The sequence below is a fragment of the Panthera leo genome, chromosome C2, assembly GCF_018350215.1.
Source record: "Panthera leo isolate Ple1 chromosome C2, P.leo_Ple1_pat1.1, whole genome shotgun sequence".
Classification (NCBI taxonomy): Eukaryota; Metazoa; Chordata; class Mammalia; order Carnivora; family Felidae; genus Panthera; species Panthera leo.
The window spans coordinates 99,648,742-99,670,817 of NC_056687.1; the positions used below are offsets into that span (position 1 = coordinate 99,648,742).

The 22,076-nt window shown below is 34.8% G+C and overlaps 1 protein-coding gene across 1 annotated transcript in view; it reads left to right on the forward strand.

Annotated features, from left to right (window-relative positions):
• The window catches only part of BCHE (butyrylcholinesterase), a 64,564-nt gene extending 45,765 nt beyond the window's left edge, over positions 1 to 18,799 (forward strand). The window contains exons 3-4 of the mRNA XM_042903362.1: positions 11,748 to 11,914; positions 18,411 to 18,799. Coding sequence (XP_042759296.1) covers positions 11,748 to 11,914; positions 18,411 to 18,535 — 292 coding nt within the window. The 3' untranslated portion in view covers positions 18,536 to 18,799. The remainder of the gene's footprint in view (positions 1 to 11,747; positions 11,915 to 18,410) is intronic.
• Positions 18,800 to 22,076: the final 3,277 nt, after the last annotated feature.

Below are 22,076 nucleotides of genomic sequence, written 5' to 3' on the forward strand. Positions count from 1 at the left end.
TATGTGGGGGATGGGTAAAAATAGGTGATCGGGATTAAGGAGCGCACTTGCTGTGATAAGCACCAGGTGTATGCAGGTATTGAATCACTATATTTTACTCCTGAAACTAATACCACACTGTATGTTAACTAATTGGAATTTAAATAAAAACTTTAAAAAGCACTAAATAAATAAATAAATCACTCTAGTGTTCAACCCAGTTCATTTTCTGGAGAGCTGGAGGAGCCAAACATTGCCTGGTATTCCTGTTTAACTCTCCAGATAATTAAACAAATCATTCTGTCCAAACAATGCAGAGGAAAGAAGAAAGAATAATTTACCAGACCAAGAAAGCTTTGGTCATCCGTCATACCATACTTTACCAGGATAGTAAAGATCTTAGAGATCTTTTGTTTGGCAACCTTTTGCTCTTTCAGCTGATAAACAACTGAAGATGTGCAGTGCAAACCAATTGCTAAATGGGAACTGCGTCTTGGAAATCAACTTGTTTGCATGACTCTATCCAACTATTGCAGTGCAGTATTTAGGAGAGTGGGTTAAGTACAGTGGCCACATTTAAATAGTAATTAAGATTTAAAAGTTCTTACAAAACAGAAATGTGTTTTAAGTTGGGTAACTTTTTCTTAGTTATAAATTTAAGGAAAACAAAATACTACATCTCAGCAAAGGTGAATATGTGTAGGAGGACTTAGATTTGGATTAAAAGGAGAAACATGTTTGTGTGTATTTGAAACATTTTCCTCCCCCCCCCCTTTTTTTTCTTAAATATGATTAGGTTCAGCAACATTGATAACCAGTGCCAGGTTCTCTGTTAGGCACTAGTTAAAAAGAGGAAGAAGAGGAAGAAAGAAGGAAGAAAGAAGAAAGAAAGAAGAAAGAAAGAAGGGGAAGAAGAAGAAGAAGAAGAAGAAGAAGAAGAAGAAGGAGGAGGAGAGGAAGAGGAAGATGGGGAGGAGGAGGAGAAGGAAGAGGAGGAGGAGGAGGAGGAGGAGGAGAAGAAGAAGAAGAAGAAGAAGAAGAAGAAGAAGAAGAAGAAGAAGAAGGAGGAGGAGGAGGAGGAGGAGGAGGAGAGGAAGAGGAAGATGGGGGAGGAGGAGGAGAAGGAGGAGGAGGAGGAGGAGGAGGAGGAGGAGGAGGAGGAGGAGAAGAAGAAGAAGAAGAAGAAGAAGAAGAAGAAGAAGAAGAAGAAGAAGAAGAAAAAGAAGAAGAAGAAGAAGGAGGAGGAGGAGGAGGAGGAGGAGAGGAAGAGGAAGATGGGGGAGGAGGAGGAGAAGGAGGAGGAGGAGGAGGAGGAGGAGAAGAAGAAGAAAAAGAAGAAGAAGAAGGAGAAGGAGGAGGAGGAGGAGGAGGAGGAGGAGGAGGAGGAGGAGGAGGAGAAGAAGAAGAAGGAGAAGAAGGAGAAGAAGGAGAAGAAGAAGAAGAAGAAGAAGAAGAAGAAGAAGAAGAAGAAGAAGAAGAAGAAGAAGAAGAAGTAGTAGTAGTAGTAGTAGTAGTTGTTTAGACAAGTTTCCTGAAGAACTCTCACCTCATGGGGCACTTTGGGTGGCTCAGTCGGTTAAGTGTCCAACTCTTGATTTCAGCTCAGGTCATGATTTCACAATTCGTGGGTTTGAGTCCCTTCTGGGGCTTTGTGCTGCCAGCCCAGAGCCCACTTGGGATTCTCTCCTTTTTCTAGCCCTCCTATTATGTCTCTCTCTCTCTCTCTCTCAAAATAAGTAAATACACTTAAAAAAAATCTTACCTTCAATATTCCACAGTTTTACTTTTTATGATCATCCTTTAGACTAGATGTTTCTTTCTTACCAGGCATCCACTTTCATAGCACATATCTAGCTATATTATATCATAATGGGCCTTTGCTTATTGCTAGTGCTGAAACCTCAGCCCATATGCTGCCTACCTTCAGTTACTACAGTTACTAATTATTCTCAAAGTTAGAAGATGATCTGCGGCTAAACATATCTCATTTAACTAATGGTATTTATTTAACTGAAATGTAATCTGTTCCTTTTTATTAATGGTGAGTGACAATAAACCTCCCTCTCTTTTTTTCTTCCATAGGTGGTTTAGCCTATTGATATGGTTTGTCTTTTGAGCAAATTTGGTAACAGGATCATACAGTTTTTTACATGGCCTTTAGGATTCTTCTCTTTTCTTCCCTTCTTTTCTTTTCCTCTTCCTCTGATCTCTCTTTCTCTCATAAATATCTGTATTCCTATTTTTCTGTGAGGTTAAGAATGTATTCCAATCCACTAGTTAGGAATGATAAATAATAAAAATTTAATAACCAACTTGACCATGGACTGTATCCACACAGTAGATTTAGATGCAAGAAGTCATTGTTAAAGAATTTCTGAATTACTGACAACTTCTGTGTTGTACTAATACAGTCCTGCCCTTCTGGGTACCCAGACTCTTGCCTAGAATAACGAACCTGTTGGAGTAAGGAGGAAACTTAACAAACCAATGAATCTAGAGACTTGTTCGTCCATAATTACTTCTCTCATCTCCACAGTTTGCACTGGAAATGTCAAGAGATGGAAGGAAGCCAACAACAAAAGTGAACTAGGTTTAGATATTTGCATTAAATATAATTTAAATTGCAAATAATCTATTTATAAAAAACTCTCTATGCACAACTACATTATTATACACTACATATTGCTTTAGTAACTAATATTTTTGCCCTTATTGCCTACAAAGGGAGAACAGTATGACCATAAAAACCTTCCTAACAAACTACAGTGAATCTAAAATGAACCTTGGAAAAGAGCTGAGTTTCAGTTTGTGAACAGGGCTTATGAGAAACTCAGAAAGTCGTGCATATTGTGACTCCTCATCAGCTGATGTAGGACTTGGACATTAAATGCATTATTACTTTAGACACTTAAAGAGCTAATGTGAGTTTTCAAGTTTTTAACCTGAGAAGAGTATTATTTACAAGACTTTTTGTCATCTTAACACATGAGAATAAAGTTAATTCCTCTCTTCTAATACTGTGAAAATTAATATTTTATAACTGATATTAAATTCATCTAAAATACATCCAAAGTTCTGAAGGCTAGTCACTTAGTTCTCATTTAAGCAAGGATTTATTGAACGTATAGTTTCTGTGCAGGCTTATGATACATGCTGAATATGCAAAAATAAGTAAGATGTTATTTACTCTAAAGCTCAAAATATAGTTGTTATCTATATAATCTGGTACTGGTACTTTTACAGTGAGTTTCAATAGTATGATATAAATTACATTTGTATATAAGTGATATTTGTTCAATTGTTTTTGGTACCTCTAATATTCGAGTTGCAGAATACATACACACACACACACACACACACACAAACACACACACACACACAGAGTCAGGAGTCAGATACATAGAAATATGCATGTTTGTGTGTTTGTATGCAAAGAAAAAGTATTTAAATTATTCCATTTGTCTTTAAAGATTCATCTTGGAAACTTGTAGGAAACGATCAAGTTCAGTATAAGTTCTATAAAATTAATTGATCAACCTAGGATACAGCCTTATAGGTTAAAATGGAGGCAGTATGTTTGAATTATTGGGAATGCATTCACAAATTAATACTAAGTTGATTTAAGAGAATTCAGTGGATATTGAGTTGGTTATATGATTAAGAATATATGTTACAATTGTGGCACCTGGGTGGCTCAGTTGGTTGAGCGTCCAACTTCAGCTCAGGTCATGGTCTTTCAGTTCATGAGTTTGAGCCCCGCGTCCCCGCGTTGGGCTCTGTGCTGACAGCTCAGAGCCTGGAGCCTGCTTCGGATTCTGTATCTCTCTCTCCCCCTCCCCTGCTCATGCTCTGCCTCTCTCTGTCTCTCAAAAATAAATAAACGTTAAAAAAATTTTTTTAAAGAATAAATGTTACCATTAATTTAATTAAAAAAGCTATTGTTTAGTCAGTTTTAAAGATTGAATAGTTTTTAGCACACTTAAATGAAATCAATAATGGCACTTTGTCAAATTTATAAATATAGTCACAGAAAATGTCTCTAGAAGGAATAAAACTACTTCAAAATGTATTTAATGTCTACATTTATCGTAAGGAGTTGCCTGTATACAAAATGAAGTAAAGAATATGATCTTGAGAGAAACAGGATTTTATTTATCCCTTGCTATGTACTAGCATCACTGTTTTACCTGTCTTCATATTTTTCTAAAACAGATTAGATTATGAATTCATGTTCATCATCATATACTTATATATGAAGAGAAAATTTGTTTACTATGTTAAATTGCTTTGTTTGCTCTTTACATAAATGTCAAAATAGAAGCAACTTGTGAAACTTTTCATTTTCTGCTACCACTACTAATCATGATATTATCTGCTTTTTAGTTTCTTTTTGATCAGTTTTGCTCAATTGGTTCCTAATTTTTTTCTAAGAATAATAAATCTGCACATCTCACTTTTTAAATGAGATCTCCTAGGTACAAATTTATACTATGTTATCAATTATGTTTATTTAAATGTTAAACTGTCATGGTAAAAAATAGTTTACATGTAAGGCATATGTTAAAACTATCCCATAGACTCTTATAGTCATATAAGTCATCTTTGAAATATAATTTCCCATGTGGTGGTGGTTTTTAAATGTGAATATTTACTATAGTTAAAGACAAATGAGATAAACTACCATGATGTTGTGATGTTTCTTATTTTTTTCTTCATATTTATTTCCTAAATACTATGATTCAGCACAGTTTTAGGTTGTAAATAAATGATGGTTTGCATGGAGCTTACCCTGTGTCTTAGCCCATTCTTGCAATACCAAGATACCACAGATGTGGTAGCTTATAAACAACAGCTTACACTTTTGGAGAATAGAAGCTAAAGATTAAGTTACCAGCATGGTCAGCTTCTGCCGAAGACTCTCTTCCTAACTGATAGTCAGCTCCTTCTAGTTGTGTCCTCACATGTTGGAAGGGTCAAAGGATCTCTATGAAACTTTTTGTATAAAGACACCAGTCCCATTCATGAGGGCCTGCCTTTATGGCTGAAGCACTTCCCAAAGGCTCCAGCTTCTAAGACCATCACCTTATTTTGAGAGCATGCAAACATTCAGACCATAGCACTCTGTGATGAGGAAAGAGGAAAATGTGCAGTTAAAATAAATTTTGAGAATTATTCAGCCATAAAAAAGAATGAAATCTTGCTATTTGCAATGGCATGGATGGAGCTAGAGAGTATTATAAAAAGTGGAATAAGTCAGAGAAAGACAAATACCATAGGATTTCACTCATATGTGGAATTTAAGAAACAAAACAAACGAACAAAGAGGGAAAAGAGGGACGAATCAAGAAACAGACTCTTAACTGTAGAGAACAAACTGATGGTTACCAGAAGGGAGGTGGGTGTGGGAATGGGTAAAATAGGTGATGAGGATTAAGGCATACACTTCCTGTGATGAGGATCAAGTGTTGTATGAGAGTGTTAAGTCACTATATTGTACTCCTGAAACTAATATTACACTGTATGTTAAGTAACCAGAATTTAAATAAAAACTTAAAAAGTAAATTTTGAAGTGTGAGGAAATCGAGACTGGCCATTTTAATGGAGTCATCAAGGAAGGCCTGTCTGACAAGATGGTAAAGAGGAACATTAGACCAAGGAGCTACAATATAGGAAGGGACAGGTGCTGTGTGTCCTATGAATTCATTTACTGCAAGGTGTATATTTTTAAATGTCATTTCTGCATTGAAATTTGGAAACTGAGTCAGAATATTGGTGTTCCTGGGGAATAGTACCTTCAAGAGCTTGTGAATCCATTTGTAAGACAGAGATTCCCTCAGTAAAATAAAGATTAACCACTAAATTCCAACTGTCTACTTCCATTCTGTATTTGGATCTCAAATTTAACATGCAAAGAGCTGAATTCTCAATATTTTCCTCCAAATATGTTTTTCTTGCAGCAGTTTCTATCTCAGTAATGGCAACTCCATTCATCCTTCCAATTTTTCAGGCCAAAATCCTTGGTGTCATCCTTGACTACTCTTTATCTCTACTCCATTGGCAAATTGCAAGGGTGCTCTCTACCTTCAATACACTCAAGATATGACCAATTCTCTCAACTTCTACTACCTACCTGGTTCAAATAACCATCATCTCTCACCTAAATTATACAGTGGTCTCCTAGGTGCTCTCTCTGATTCTGGCTTTGGATTCTCTGCAGTCTATTCCCAGAATTTCAGCCAGATAATCTTTTGAAAAATATAAGTGGATCTTGTCTCTTCTTTGTGCAAACCCTCCAATTACTTCTCCCACTGAGAGTAGACGTAAAAAGCTTACAAGGACCTATAGTTCACTAATTAATGTGGTCTCCTGTTACCTCTCCAACTTCCCCTCAGACTACTCCCTCCCTGGCTGGCTCTACTCTAGCCCCACTCTCTTACTCACTTTTCATGGAAAACTCCAGATGCTTATCTGTCTTGTAGCCTTTGCTTTCTAGCCCTTCTGTTGAAATGTTCTTCCTCCAAAAAACTGCATATCTCAGTCCTCTCCTTCTTCAAGTCTTTACTTAAAAGTTCCTTTCCTATCAAATATTGCAGCTTCCCTACCCTGAGGTAGCCAAATCAAGGTTAATGGCTCAGGCCTTCAGACTTCCAAGTTAGCCCAAGATTTCTGACACTAGTTCCAAGTTCAAAGCCACCAGATCCACCCTCACTTCAGAATAGTGGGCTTTAAATTTGAAGTCTCTGTGAACTTCCTCAGATTTAATCATGCCCCAGAATGACTCACAGAACTCAGGAGAGTGCTATAATTACAATTGAAGTTTTTTTTTTCTTCAATATTTATTTGAGAGAGACAGAGAGAGCAATCTTTTTTAAAAGATTTATTTATTTTGAGAGAGAGCAGGGGAGGGGCAGAGAGAGAGAGAGAGAGAGAGAGAGAGAGAGAGAGAATCCCAAGCAGGCTTTGTGCTCTCAGTGCAGATGAGGGACTCAATTTCACCAACTGTGAGATCATGACCTGAGCCGGAATCAAGAGTAGAAAACTTAACCGACTGAGCCACCAAGACGCTTCACAATTGCAGTTTTTATATAATAAAAGGATATATATCAGAACCAGTCAAAAGAAGAGATACATAAAACAGGATCTGGTACTGACAGGATTCCAAAGGCAAAGCTTCTGGGACCTCATAGATGCATTACCTTCATGGCATTAATTGTGAAAATGTGTACATGGAGTATCACGAGCCCAGGAAGCTCACCTGAGCTTAAGGTTCAGAGTGTTATTGTAATTTCATTATATAGGCATAGTTGATTAAATTATTAGCCACTGTGTTTGAACTCAATCTTCAGCCCTCTTCCTCTTCCTGGAGGTCAGGTTGATATTACCTAGCTCAAAGTCCCAACCCTCTAATCACATGGTTGGTCCTTCTGGAATGGCTGGTTCCTTCCATAAGATATCAGTGTGAATAGCCCCATCCTGAGTCAAGCCTTTAGCAAAAGCCATTGATGCCCATCATGAGTCGCCGTGTTAGCATAAACAGTTCGGTATGGTGCAAAATTACAAACATTCAGAGGTTACCTCATAGGAACTATGGACCAAGGCCAATCAAATTCATTATTGCATATTCCTTCACCACTGCCCCCTCTCTAGAACTATTACTACCCAACATATTGTATTTTCCTTATTTATCTTGTTTATTGTCTATCTTCCTCAAAGAATGAATACTGCAAGGGGCAAGAGTTTTTATTTTTGTCTTTGTTGATTTTCTGTGACTTAAATAAACCTGAAATCATATGCATTCAGTATTTGTTGAATGAATAGATGAATTTTTTTGCTAAATTCAGATTCTCTAATAGCCCTTCTACTCTTTAAATTAATATACAATTTTATTCAAGTGTGACTTAACATAGAATATAAATCTATAAACATTTTCATATTTAAGAAATTATCCAGTGTCATCTGTAGCCCTCTCACAGGAGTGGAATATTTCAGATGGCCTTTCAATTTACAGCTACTAATCATGCCTTTATCTTACTAGAAATATATTCACTTTAAAATCATTGTATAGCTTTCTTAGATACCATTGTCTCAAAATTCTTAATCAAAAAGAATCTTAATTCTTATGTTAAGATTGATAGGCAATCCTGGGATTTATAATCCCAAGAAAACTTGATGCACAGAGCCGAATGCATACTTTTTCTTCATATCAGGCATCCTGAGTCAATTAAAGTCTTTTTTATAAGTCTATTCATAAAATAAGACATCAAATCTTTGCTCAAATATCAATGACAAGCAGGTAATTTCCTGAAATACAGATGTTAGGAAAATACTCTGCCTTTTTGGTTAAACAAGCTGTGTCTTAAAACTTTTCAAACCTACATAAGAGGAAAAGTGTAATGAATGATATTTAGACCGCTTCTGTATACCACAAAGTAGGGAAAAAAAATCTCATAGTAAAAACAGAGCAGAGATTTCTCTATTTTATAAAAAAAAAAATTTAGGTATTAGCACTTTGAAGTCTCTATTTTGTGACAAGAACAGGAAATATTTTTAAAAAACAGCAAAGCCAAGATGTTTAAATATATCTTATAGTTTTGAGACTAAAATTATATAGTGTTTCAGAATTGTGTATCTGGAAAATACGTTGTATTTCATAAAGTCTTTAATTGATGCGGATAGAAAGTGAATTATATCTCTTGTTAAGTTTTAAATTCTTTGAAGATTTCTTCAAATTATACAGTAAAATGCTCGATCGCTTCAATAGCTATTTCAATCACTTTTTGAAAACTATATCTGCATCCATAGGCAAAGGAATTTTATTATCTCTGAATTGCATTTTGGAATTTCATGAGTTATTTCATAGAACAAAGTTTGTCAAATGAACACGGGCAGTGCCAATAGTGCTTTGCTCTTGAACTCAAGTACGAGTCAGCTCACTTTAAGTCACCATTTGCAGCAGCCAGAAATGAATGAGCAGTTAAAATCGTGCCATAAGTTAATTAGAGTGGAATTAGAAGGAAAGTGGGCAATTTAGGAACATAAGAATTGCTGTACCGAATCAGACCAATGGTTCTCCTGGTTTAATATCCAGCCTCCAGCAGCTGTACTTGTTAGCTTCTAAAGCTTTAAAAGAAAGGGAAAAGACTACATAATTCACCTAGACAAGTGTGCCATCTGTGATCCAGAGAAATTTTCTTCATGACCTCTCTCAAATAATACCCTAAAGCAGGAGGTTTCAATCCTGTTATGATATTGGTTTAGCTTGAATAGCTCTGGTTATTAATAATTCTTTTTAACCATCCAATTCCTACATAAAATCAACTAGTCCATCAAGAAGCTATTTATCTCCAAAGCTCCTGAATTCATGGTTGAATATGTCTACTTTTATGATAAAATATGAATTTATGGTGCTTATTCGATACAAGTTCTTGATGGCAAAATGTGCCTGTAGATAACCACGCTGAATGAATGCCTGCTTCTCTTTCCAAAATCTACTGAGTTCACAGGCTTTTGGAAAACAAAACAAAACAAAACAACAAAAAAAAACCCTTGTATCTGCTGTCACTACTCCGAACTTTCTATCCATACCAATCTACAGAACTATTAGAATGACAAAGAAATTTGTGCATTGAATTTTTAGAAAAGTTCAACTAGAGTTTTTCTTACATAATTTTACTTAAGGTAGACTCTAGGAGGAAGGAATGAATTACTTACCCTTATCACTTTAGTCTTCTGTTTATGATAGAAATACCTGTGACTATAGGTTCTTGATTATTCTGGATGACTTCCAGGTCAGTATTTCTAAAATGTTATGTTCAAAATAAGCCATTTAGTCAAAAGTCCCTTAAGAATAATAAATGCCTGCAGTTGTACTTCAAACCATTTTCCTAGGCTGTCAGATGTTAATGCAATAACACTGATATCCTGAAACTGTAACTCTAATAGGATGTCCTTTATCCTATATTCCAAGAAAACTAGTTTTTTCATTGTTATTTGACCTAAGATGAACACTCATTATTTATACTTATGTTAATTGTTTTCTCCTTCTCTAGTTTTCCCAACTTCTCTTCCTGGATCAGTTCTTTATTTGCTCTTCTTATGTCAGTTAGAATCTCCTTCCTTCAGACAATTTTCTTGCAAACATGTAGTGATTGTTCCCTCTTCTGACAATTTGTGTCCCTTTGTTTATGTTTGGTTTAGGCTACCATATATTGATTCTTTGTTTTCACGAATGTTCTTCCTTGCACATATGTACATATGTTTCCCATATTTGTTTGTATTTCTAGATCTTAGAGCAGAGTCTAATTCATAATCATAGCACAAAAGTTCATTAAAGGGAAATCTAGGGACTCACCAGTGGCTATTTGGAGTCTCAAAATGTTTACTCTTTGAATTTGTGTTTGTGTGATCTAGGTAAGAACATATTATTGAGTGCTACAAAGGTGCAAATAAACCCCAAACTATAAATTTCTAAAAAATAGAGGGGTGCCTGTGTGGCTCATTCCGTTGAGTGCCCCACTTCAGCTCAGGTCATGATCTCATGGTTCGTGGGTTTGAGCCCTGCATTGGGCTCTGTGCTGACAGCTCAGAGCCTGGAGCCTGCTTCAGATTCTGTGTCTCCCTCTCTCTCTGCCCCTCCCCCACTCACGCTCTGTCTCTCAAAAATGAATGTTAAAAAACATTTAAAATTTTTTTCTAAAAAATAGAGACAAGTGTTATTGATTTAAAAATCACAATGAAAGATATAGGAAATATCAGCACAAAAAGAGAATATAAAAAAGAGAATTGGAATTGACCTAGACCCATGCTATTAGGAAATGAAGGGATTCCAAGCAGAGTAGCTGTGACAAGGGCAAGGAAGTGAATTAGAGGAGGGAATTACTAAGGAACTGTCCCTAATTCCTGTTGGTTGCCTTATGCAGAGACTATCTGAAAATAAGCTTGGAAATATGGGTGGCACCATATTAATTAAATTTATCTGAACCCACAGTGAATCACTGAAACAATTTTTAATCAGTGAGCAGATCTATAAGAATGTAAGATCAACTTAAAAGTGAGACTGGGGCACCTTGGTGGCTCAGTCAGTTAAGCATTTGACTCTTGATTTTGGCTCAGGTCATGATCTCAGGGTTCATGGGTTTGAATCCCTCATCAGGGACTCTGCACTGACAGTGCAAAACCTACATGGGATTCTCTGTCTCTCTCTTTCTCTGCCTCTCCCCCCGCCTCTCTCTCTCTCAAAAGAAATAAATGAACCTTTATCTTTAAAAGTGAGACTGAAGGCAGTTTCCTATAGTAACGAAGTTATTGCATAATAAGATGTGTAATCAGTCACAAACTCAGACAGTAATGACAGGAACAAATAGAACAACATAGATGCAAGATATTGAGAAAATGGTATTAATCTTCATTGTGAAAAGATTGGATCTGAGGTAAAGGAATAAAAGGAAACAAAAAGAATACTGACCCTTCAAGCTTGTTTAAGTGTGAAGAAAACATTAGCATTCCTGAAATAGAAAAAAATTTTTTTCTTCCTTGTATGTTAAGCCAAAATGCATGGAAAAAGTTTTTCTTTAAATTTTAATTCCTACACTTTTAACTAATTTAATGCTTCAAGTTACTGAAAACGTTCTACCCAGTTCATTTTTACTTGACCTCATCAAAACAAATCCACATTTTTTCTGACTTTTTAAAAGCTCTTGTTGGTTTTTGAGAACAATATTCTAACAATGATTTTAGTAGAACTATACTGTGTCTCTTTAATTTTTTAGAAATCCAAATGGAACCCAGAACAACAGCACACGATGGCCTGCCTTCAGAAGCACCGATCAAAAATATTTAACCTTGAATGCAGAGTCACCAAAAGTATACACTAAACTACATGCTCAACAATGCCGATTCTGGACACTATTTTTTCCCAAAGTCTTGGAAATGACAGGTATGTGCTTTTTAGTAGTTGGTCAAGTAATTGATTGTGGATTATGTAAAAGGGAGAAAAGGTAGACTATCCAAGGCACAGTGATGGTATTAACTTGTGATTTTACAATTACTTGATTCCAGTGAGTAGATAATTTTAACAACTTTCTTCCAGCAAGTTTAGATGTGTTTTGAGGTCTTACTATATGAGGAGCACTTTAGTAGTAAAGAAAACTAAAATAGAAATTGTCCCGTAGAGGAACATAAAACGTGGTAGTGGAACTAAAATAGGGCACTGCTTGCTAACACATTAGTTAGTCTATGTGTAACTAATTAATGGATAAATGAACAAATAAATAAAGTAAGCAATGTATAGAACTAAAAATATAATTAATAAAATATAGAATGAAATATAATTTATACTCAAAGAGAGGTAAAAACAAATTTATTGATAAACAGAACTCTTGATTTCTAAGGGGGGGAAAAACCCTCCAGAATTAAATGTTTAAAAGCAGACTCCAAAAATTTCTAAATATTCTCAGGTTAGAGATATTTATCTTGAACACATACATGTATTCCATAATACAATAAACAGACAACAATTTAGTTAACTAATCTTTAAGAAAGGATTCCATAAGCTTATACAAGGAAGTGCTAGGAAAACTGGTTCACATTATTATGTTATTTCAAAATTCATTAGTAAGAAAATATTTAAATCAACTTGAGCAATCAGCTTGAATGATCGCCTCTTCTGTGAGGAAAATGACATGTGTATCTCACTCACTTGCTGGTTTTAAAATGCCCAGCTGTTTCTAACCCATGTGACTCCTCAGGTCTTTATTTTTCAAGTAAAAGTAATTGACTTTCAACCATCAGACATATTGCTGCCCCATTCCTTTAGACTTTACCACTCTGTTCATCATAATACTCTGCAATTTTCAGGCTGTGTTAGATACCGCAATATAGTAGCTGTTTTGGTTTAATGTTTAGAGAGGTTGGGGGTGAGTTTCAGGCAAATATGGGCATCTCAGAGCTATATTTGATTGTTTAATATGTGTTTTAATCATCAGACATTACTCACCAAAATTATAATTATGTACTCCATCTGTTTGGGAGATGTTTCTGATATACCCGTGCTCTGTGTATTACCAAATGTTCTGTGACATAATATATATCCAGAGATGGGTTTCTGCATCCCTTGGCAAACCTACAGTGCTGCCCTTGTGTCCTCCGGGTGTGAATAACAATGAGGTAACATGTTTAAACTGCCAAGAGACCAAAAGAGGTACCATTTAACATATCACAGATGGCACATTCTTAATCTTTACTTAAAATATTTTTAAATGAGAAGGTTGTACTTGAGGGACAATGAAAGGGGAGTGGGGAGGATTTTCAATGACTAACTTATCATAAGCCAAATTGACTTGTTCTGGTTTGAGCTTGTGCAGCCTATTGTAATTTATTTGTTGACAAAATAAAACTTCAGTATCAACAATTTTTGAAGATGTACTTCAAAATCTCTATCTTTAAATAGTGAATTGTCATAAAGCAGGTTGAATAAACACACTGTTAAGTTTTTGGCTAGCTGCCACTCCTTCCTATCCAGTGCTGAACCACTCCCTAGTTGAGCAACACTGAGCTGTTTGGAAATACCATACCCTGCTCTGGGTTTGTACGGTGCTTTGGAATAGTTCCAAAGTGTCTTTAAAAAACACAATTTTATACTTTAGCATTTTTCAGATAATTGTCCCCCAAAAGTTATATTCAATATATTTTATAAAATTTAAAGTAAATGCATGATATGATTGTTGTAAAATCAATGTCTTCATTAACAATCAACAACTTTTTTACATTTAAACAAAACCAGTTTGAAGTTACATGTTTTTAGGTTTTATAAATAAATAATGTAGGGGGATTAAAAAGATTAAGAAAACATGTTCTTACCATATTTTGTGTATTTCAAGTTGCAAAACCTCATACATTTCAGTCTTTGATATTTTGAAAATTGGGGTTATTCAGATGACCTGTGCTGAAGTTTCTATGGCAATATTATTAAATGCACACACACACACATACGCACGCACGCATGCACACACACACACACACACACACACACACACACACACACAAAACAGCTCTACACATAAAGGAAAAAAAAACACTAACTGGATTTCTTAAAAGGAGAAATATTTACCTCACTCAAGATGGAAACCCAATGAGCTTTATAAGTACCACTTGAGCAGTAGTTTACTTTTGAGCAATAAATGTTCTCAAATAAAATGATCCTTAAGATTTGTTTAAACACATGAATTCTAGCACTTAACTTTCAGACTATACTTCAGCATATGCCTGTGCTATTATTGCATGCACCTGCAAGAAATAAAATGTGCAGTATTTGTTTCAGATGTTATCAACAATTTTCACTCAAAATGTAACTGCACAGTACTTGATAATTGTTTGAAAAAGAAAGAAAAGGAAGTAGAGAAATGATCCATTCAATGTCAATAAGATACCAATATTTTTTCACTGAAAGTGAAAGAGTAAATTTACCTAAAGGAAAAACCACTTTGACCTTCAAATCTTCCCAATGAAGAAAAGCATTAGATCTAGTGTTGTTTTCCTTTGTTGCATTTTAAAAATACAGACATACATGGAAGATATTGCCATTTGGTTTCAGACCACCACCATAAAGTGAATATCACAATAAAGCAAGTCAACGAATTTTTGGTTTCCAAGTGCATATAAAAGTTATATTTACACTATACTGAAGTCCATTAAGTAGTAGACATAGTAGCATTGTGTCTAAAAAAATAGTGAACACATCTTAATTTAAAAATACTTTATTGCTGGGGTGTCTGGGTGGCTCAGTCAGTTAAGCGTCCGACTTCAGGATTCTGTCTCCACCTCTCTCTCTGCCCCTCCTCTGCTGGTGCTCTCTCTCTCTCTTTCTCTTTCTCTCTCTCAAATATAAATAAACATTTAAAAAATTGAAATAAAAATACCTTATTGCTAAAAACACTATCATCTGAGCTACTTGATAGCATTTGACCCACAGTAGAAGTTTCAAAATTGGGGTCAATCCTCTCAAACCCTGCTGCTGCTTTGTCAACTAAATTTATGTAATGTCTAAATTCTTTGTTGTCATTTCAACAATCTTCACAGCATCTTCATCAGGAGTAGATTCCAGTTCAGGAAATGACCTTCTTTGCTCATCCATAAGAAGCAACTCCCCATCCTTTACAGTTTTATCATGAGATTGCAGCAATTCAAATAGAATAATAATGAAAAGTTTGAACTATTGCAAGAAGAACCAAAACATGACATAGAGACATGAAGTGAGCAAATACTGTTGGGAAAATTGTGTGGATAGACTAACTTGATACAAGGTTGCCATAAACTTTCAATTTGTAAAAACGCAGTATCTGCAAAGCACAATAAAGTAAAGTGCAATAAAATAGGTATGCCTGTAAGTGATGTCTTCATAAAGCCTAGCCTGAGCTTATGGTAATTCACTCTGTAGTATTAGTATAGATATAGTTCACTCTAGTCCCACACTCAGAATTATAACAGGACAATAAATGTGTTTCTGATCTGTCTCATAAAGAATTATGCATTCCTTGGTAATTTTAGTAATTGATTAACAAATAGGAAAATAAGTAATGGGGACAAGAGAGATTTTCAATGAAATCTCAAAGTACATGAATCACTTTTTTTTAATTATAATGATCAGAACAATTCAATATCCATTTTAATCTTTTCTTCTAACTTTACCTCCATTTATAATTTTGAGTCAACTCACCTCCCATGTATTCTTTCTTACCTCCTTCAACTTGATTAAATAGACTCCACTCTGGTGAAATATGCTCACTCTTTTTTTAATTGTCAAGACAAAAAGTAGCTTTATTAGTATTACTCTTTCTGTAAGGAAGAAAGCCTGACTCTTTCTTTTTCCAAGTGAGACAACAATGTGGACAAATCAAAGAGCATGAAAGTCCTGAAAAAGTTGTGTCAATATATTTATGAACTACTGGTATTGATCTAGCTGTACATGGATTCAATAAAGAGCAAAGTTAAGAATAAATTTTTGTAATAGGGCAGTAAATTCATTTTTGGAGCTCCCAATAGCTGTATCGAGCTTGATTTTATAATGTACATACCAGCTGATTTATCCTTCACAGTAACACTGCACAATAGTGAACACCAACCCCATTTACAGTTGGAAAACTAATTTGAAAAGTTAAGAATTCTTTCTATGTCAGAAATATAATAAGTGGTCAAGCTGGAATTTAACCCACATCAGTCCAAAGCCTAAATAATGTATTTTATTTCACATTATAGTACCTTGTTAACTACAAGATGATAGATCTACATCTCATAGATAATCAATCTATAGCCACTTAAGTAGTATTCCAGTTTGGAGGAAGAGGAAGAAAAAGAACTAATTTTGGTTTGATTTATGTCATGGATTCAAAATTTTTGTTATCTTTTTACTAAGGTGTATTCAGTTCTTCTGAGTTGTATTAGAAAACAATCAAATGTTTCATATTTTATTGTCTCAGTCAATGTTCAGTATTATTAAAGAAAAAAATTATTAAGGTTTACAATGCATTTGTGCACTAAAGAGCAAAGTATAGTGTTTGATTATGATACATAAGGAAATAAGTTTACATTTATATGAATTAATGGATTTGGCATCATTCTATGTACAAGAAAAAAAATTAAATCTAAGACTTTTTTTCTGAGTATTAAAATTCATGGTGTGAGTGCTAGATTACCAATCATTTATTTCTTTTTTTTTCATTTATTTCTTATAACAAAAATTTTGTTCTTTCTGAACTTTAGAGCCCTTATTTTGCATAACACTTAAAACAGCATTTAATTATAAAAAATATCATAGGAGTGGATCATTTGGCATGATATTTAATGTCTTTCACATCTAATGTTTTTTTAGAAAAGTTCTATTATTCACAAAATAATTACAGTCATTGACCTTTTAAAAGCCATTTTTAAAATGGGAAATTTTTGTATATATTCTCAAATATTTATCCAAAGTCCAAGCATTATGAACATTTCAAACTTAAATATATCTTAAATTACAGGGGATATTTTAATAGCTGTGTAAATGTTTTAAATATTTTGATTTTCATATAAACTAAAAATAAATCACTGAATGTGCTCCATTGTTAACAGTATGAATGAAACAAAGACACATTTTCATGTATAATGTAGTGAGATCATATGAACTGCCTTCTCCAAATTAATATCTTACAAAGTTATAATTAATTTCAAAAATTCCTAACTGAAAAGTATATAATTAAAACACTGTCAGTCTTTATTCTCAAGGTAACTGAAATAACTCAAAATGCTGTTTTTAATTCAATGACTATAGCACAGCATTCTAAGAGTTTAAAAAGTAAAACAACAAATGTGTAAAATACTTATAGATTTAAATAACTTAAACCATCTTCTAGCTTTATCATATATATTAATATTAGGAGGGGCTTCTGGGTGGCTCAGTAGGTTAGGCATCTGACTTTGGCTCAGGTCATATCTCAAGGTTCATGAGTTTGAGCCCCGCATCAGGCTCTGTGTTGACAGCTCTGAGCCTTGAGCCTGCTTCAGATTCTGTGTCTCCGTCTCTCTCTGCCCCTCACCCACTCACACTCCTTCTCTCTCTCTCTCAAAAATAAATAAACATTAAAAAATTTTAATATTAGGAACATATATACATAATTTCAGAAGTTTGTGTTCAAGAGTTTCTATTGCTCACAAACTTTATTCTTTAATGTAATAGATTTTCAAATAAATCAAGGTTTCAAGGTGCCTGTAGTACACATAGACTATTTTTGGTTCATTGCCTCACATTATTTCTGACATAAACACTCCTTTCTCCTGACACATGCATACACTTTGCAAGCTACTGAAAAGCAGAGATTTTCTTAGTCATCTTTCTAATTTGTAAAGCAATTAATAAACTACTTTCATGTAGTAGTTTCAATAAGCTGCTTTCAATGAGTAGGCATTGTTTGGAATTAAAATAACTCATATAGGGTGAGTATAAAATCTTCATGGAATGTCAATTACAAAGTTACCCTTATGCATTAATAAATATATATAAATATTTTCATCAGAAATAATAGTCTGTTGTATCATATATAAGTGAAATGCATTAAATGAGATTTCTGTTATGCAGAGGGGTTCAAAAAAGATAATATCTATATATCTTCTTAGAAACTAAATATATGTTATGTAATATAATTTGACATAATATATCAATTCATGTTCACATTTTTATGATATATTCAATTTACACATATATATTATTTGCATTTCCATGTAAAGTATAAAATTTTATTAAAACTTTTCAGGTAGCGAAAGAAGCTGATAATAAATAATGAAAAGTAAAAAATTACTGCACAGTGTACTTGGAGAAAATAGCATCTATAATCAAAATTATTTTTCAATTAATGTAAACAGATTAAAATTTAGATTAATACAACTTATTCCATGTTTTACAGGAAATATTGATGAAGCAGAACGAGAATGGAGAGCAGGATTCTATCGCTGGAACAATTACATGATGGACTGGAAAAATCAATTTAATGATTATACTAGCAAGAAAGAAAGCTGTGCAGGTCTCTAATTAATAGATTTACCCTTTATAGAATGTTCATTTTCCTATAGATCAAGGTAAAAATATCACTAGCTCTCTTACACACCATGTAAGAAAGCTATTATACTGCTGAAACAAAAATGCCAGAAGGATAATATCGATTCCTCACATCTTTCACTTAGTATTATACCTAGCATTTCAAAACCCAAATGGCTAGAATATGTTTAATTAAATTCCACAATATAAAGTTTGACAATTAATTTTATGCATATTAAAATGATTTGTAGCTTCAAACTCTCTTTCCTGAATAACCTTAAGAATTTATTCTCTCAAAAAATACCTGTATTCTATTTTTAGTTGCATATGTATGTTTATGACCACTCATAAAAAAGGTATCTTTTTAAAATGAACTAGGTCTTGAGGGGCACCTAAGTGGCTCAGTCAGTTAAGCATCTGGGTTAGGAGAATTCTTGCCTGGACCCAGAAATATTAGGATTTTCAAAAGGAAATTGTTTAATTCCAGGAAAGAAATTGTTGTACTTTCTGTAGACAAATGATAGTATTATTATAATTTAAAAAATTACAAAACTGCATTTACTAACTGGCATGGCAACTAAAGACATCCATGAATAAATTAATTGAGTAGTTCAGTAAAGAGGAGAAGTCAGAGACTTTAAGTTCCAGAAGAGGCAGTGCAAGTTGATTGTGTTAATTAAGCATTGAAAACTGACACCCAGGATAGGACAAAGTGAGTTCGTAGATCTGTAGACTGTTGATTAAAGCATGTCCCATTGTTCATTGGCCACAAGGATGTTCATAGTTAGAGACAGTGTGGTTTTGCCATCCTCACTCAAGGTCATTCAGAGTTCAGGCTACCTTATCATCTTCAGCTGGTTAGAGGGAGTTATTATACAACTCAAGTCAGTTTTGATAATCACTTCAGTGCTGCTGTAAATGGATATTTTTGCTTTATAGTTCTTCCTTCATCCTGTGATGGAAGGAAGGAAAGGAAAGCAAGGAAGGAAAAAAAAAAATACCACAAATAATAGGTGAATGAGCAGGCATTTATTCCACACCACCATCTTTGTTTTGGGTGCCATTCTTCCAGGATCCATTATGTTTTTCTGAATCATTTGAGCCTCCTTTTGATGTAGAACCCTCTGAGATATGAAATGAGATGATGCCTGTTCAACATCATTAAAGACCCTTTAAAGATACTCTTGATGAGACCAATAATTAGGAAAACATGATTATGTTTATAGAATACCTGTCCTGCCTTAAATGACATGCTCCAGTCATCTGAAAAGATCACGTGGATCACTTTGCCCTACCTTGGACAATCAATTGATTTGTTCTTGAATTTTATTGACACAAGCCTTGACTTACTCTGAAAATTTTACCTAAATGCAACAAGGAGAGTCAACCAGCACATAAACTCCTTCGTGTTTGCTCTGTAAATAAACTATTATGAATCCACTGTGTCTAGCACCATTGCCGGAAGTTAGGTTAAGGCTTTTGGAGAAAACACTGTGTAGCAGCGTCTATACAATTTCTCTTACTATGAATGCCATTTAAAAGGCAGTTTCAGTGCAGTATTTTTTTTTAAATTTTTTTTTAACGTTTATTTATTTTTGAGACAGAGAGAGACAGAGCATGAATGGGGGAGGGTCAGAGAGAGAGGGAGGCACAGAATCTGAAACGGGCTCCAGGCTCTGAGCTGTCAGCACAGAGCCCGACGCGGGGCTCGAACTCACGGACCGTGAGATCATGACCTGAGCCGAAGTCGGACGCTTAACCGACTGAGCCACCCAGGCACCCCTCAGTGCAGTATTTTAATCCAGGGACCCCAAGCCAAGGGAGAAACTTCTGCATAAAATAATGGAAACTAATACTTCTGAATAGATCTTGCAGATTTACATTTCAGCAGGCTCATAGATGCAAAAAGTTTTGATTGTCTCAAATACTAACAGTACAGAAGTATTAAAACCTCAAAATGGCATAAACCCTTCCCAGAAGCAGAGTATGGGGAGATATTAGCATAAATTCACAAAGCCATGGAGGTTATCACCTAATTCTGGTAAAACTTTAAGGTACATTTTTCAAAAGTATGAGGGAAAATTATGTCTAAGGTCACAACTGAACAACTGGAATTATTCCAACCAGTATCACGAGACTCAGCTTGATCAATTATTTAAGTGAAAACATTATTATTTCTTGTGGTGTGGAACTCTCCACAAGATTTTGCATTATAAGGTTTATTGCAAATTGATCATCATTTATGGTTTGGTATCCATGTAATACGTATAAGGATTAAGGTAACAAGTCACATACCTTAAAAAAATACCATTATAACTGATTTTGTTTCTCAAGTAAGTTGGCTGCTGAACATTATTAGCATGAAGGCAAGGTAATTAGCTTCTGACCAATCAGAAATTAAATTTCATGGATAAATCTTAACATAGTTGCAGCTGTGACATTTTTAGCAGAATATTCAAATAAATGGGACCTTCCTGACATTGCTAAAGAAAGAGGACAGACTCATCAGCTAGTAAAATTCTTGTTGTGCCTGTAGCCTTACTGAATTGAGCAAAAGTATTCTCTTTACAAAGAGTTTGTTTTAAAATGAGGATGGTAAGAGCGGCGCTTGGGTGTCTCAGTTGGTTAAGTGTCCAACTTTGGCTCGGGTCATGATCTCATGGATCGTGAGTTCGAGCTCCTTGTCGGGCTCTGTGCTGGCAGCTCAGAGCCTGGAGCCTGCTTTGGATTCTGTGTCTCCCTCTCTCTCTGCCCCAGTACCACTCACACTCTTTCTCTGTCTCTCTCAAAAATAAACATTTAAAAAATTTTTAAATGAGGATTGTAAGAAAAATAAGGCATATGTATTTTTAAACCAAACATACTTAATGTAAATGTAAACCAGCAATGCTATTTATCAATACAATCTCGGTAGAAACTTGAGACTGTTAAAGAACAAAGTAAACACCAGATTTTAAAATACACACACACAGGTAGGTACACACATACACACATACAGGACTATTCTATTCATGTCCAGCAGGTGGTCACATTGAAGAATTCCCTGAACAGTCCCAAGATAGGGGAAAAACAGGAGGTTTGGAATACAGACAGTCCCCTACTTATGATGGTTTGACTTACAATATTTTGACTTTACAATGGTATGAAACCAATAGGAATTAAGGAGAAACTGTACCTCAAATTTTGAATTTTGATATATTTTCCCAGGCTAGCAGTATCTGGTACAATGCTGTTTTGTGACACTGGACAGTGGCAGTGACCCGCAGGTCCCAGTCAGCCCCACAATCAGGAGGGTGAACATTTATAAAAATTCTGTACCCAGAAAGTCATTCTGTTTTTCACTTGTAGTACAGTATTCAATAAATTACATGAGATATTCAACACTTTATTATAAAATAAGCTTTCTGTTATGGAGTGCATGGGTGGCTCAGTCAGTGACTGACTCTTGATTTCGGCTCAAGTCATGGTCTCATGGGTTTGAGCCCCACATTGGGATCTGTGCTGGTGGCACAGGGCTTCCTTGGGATTCTCTCTC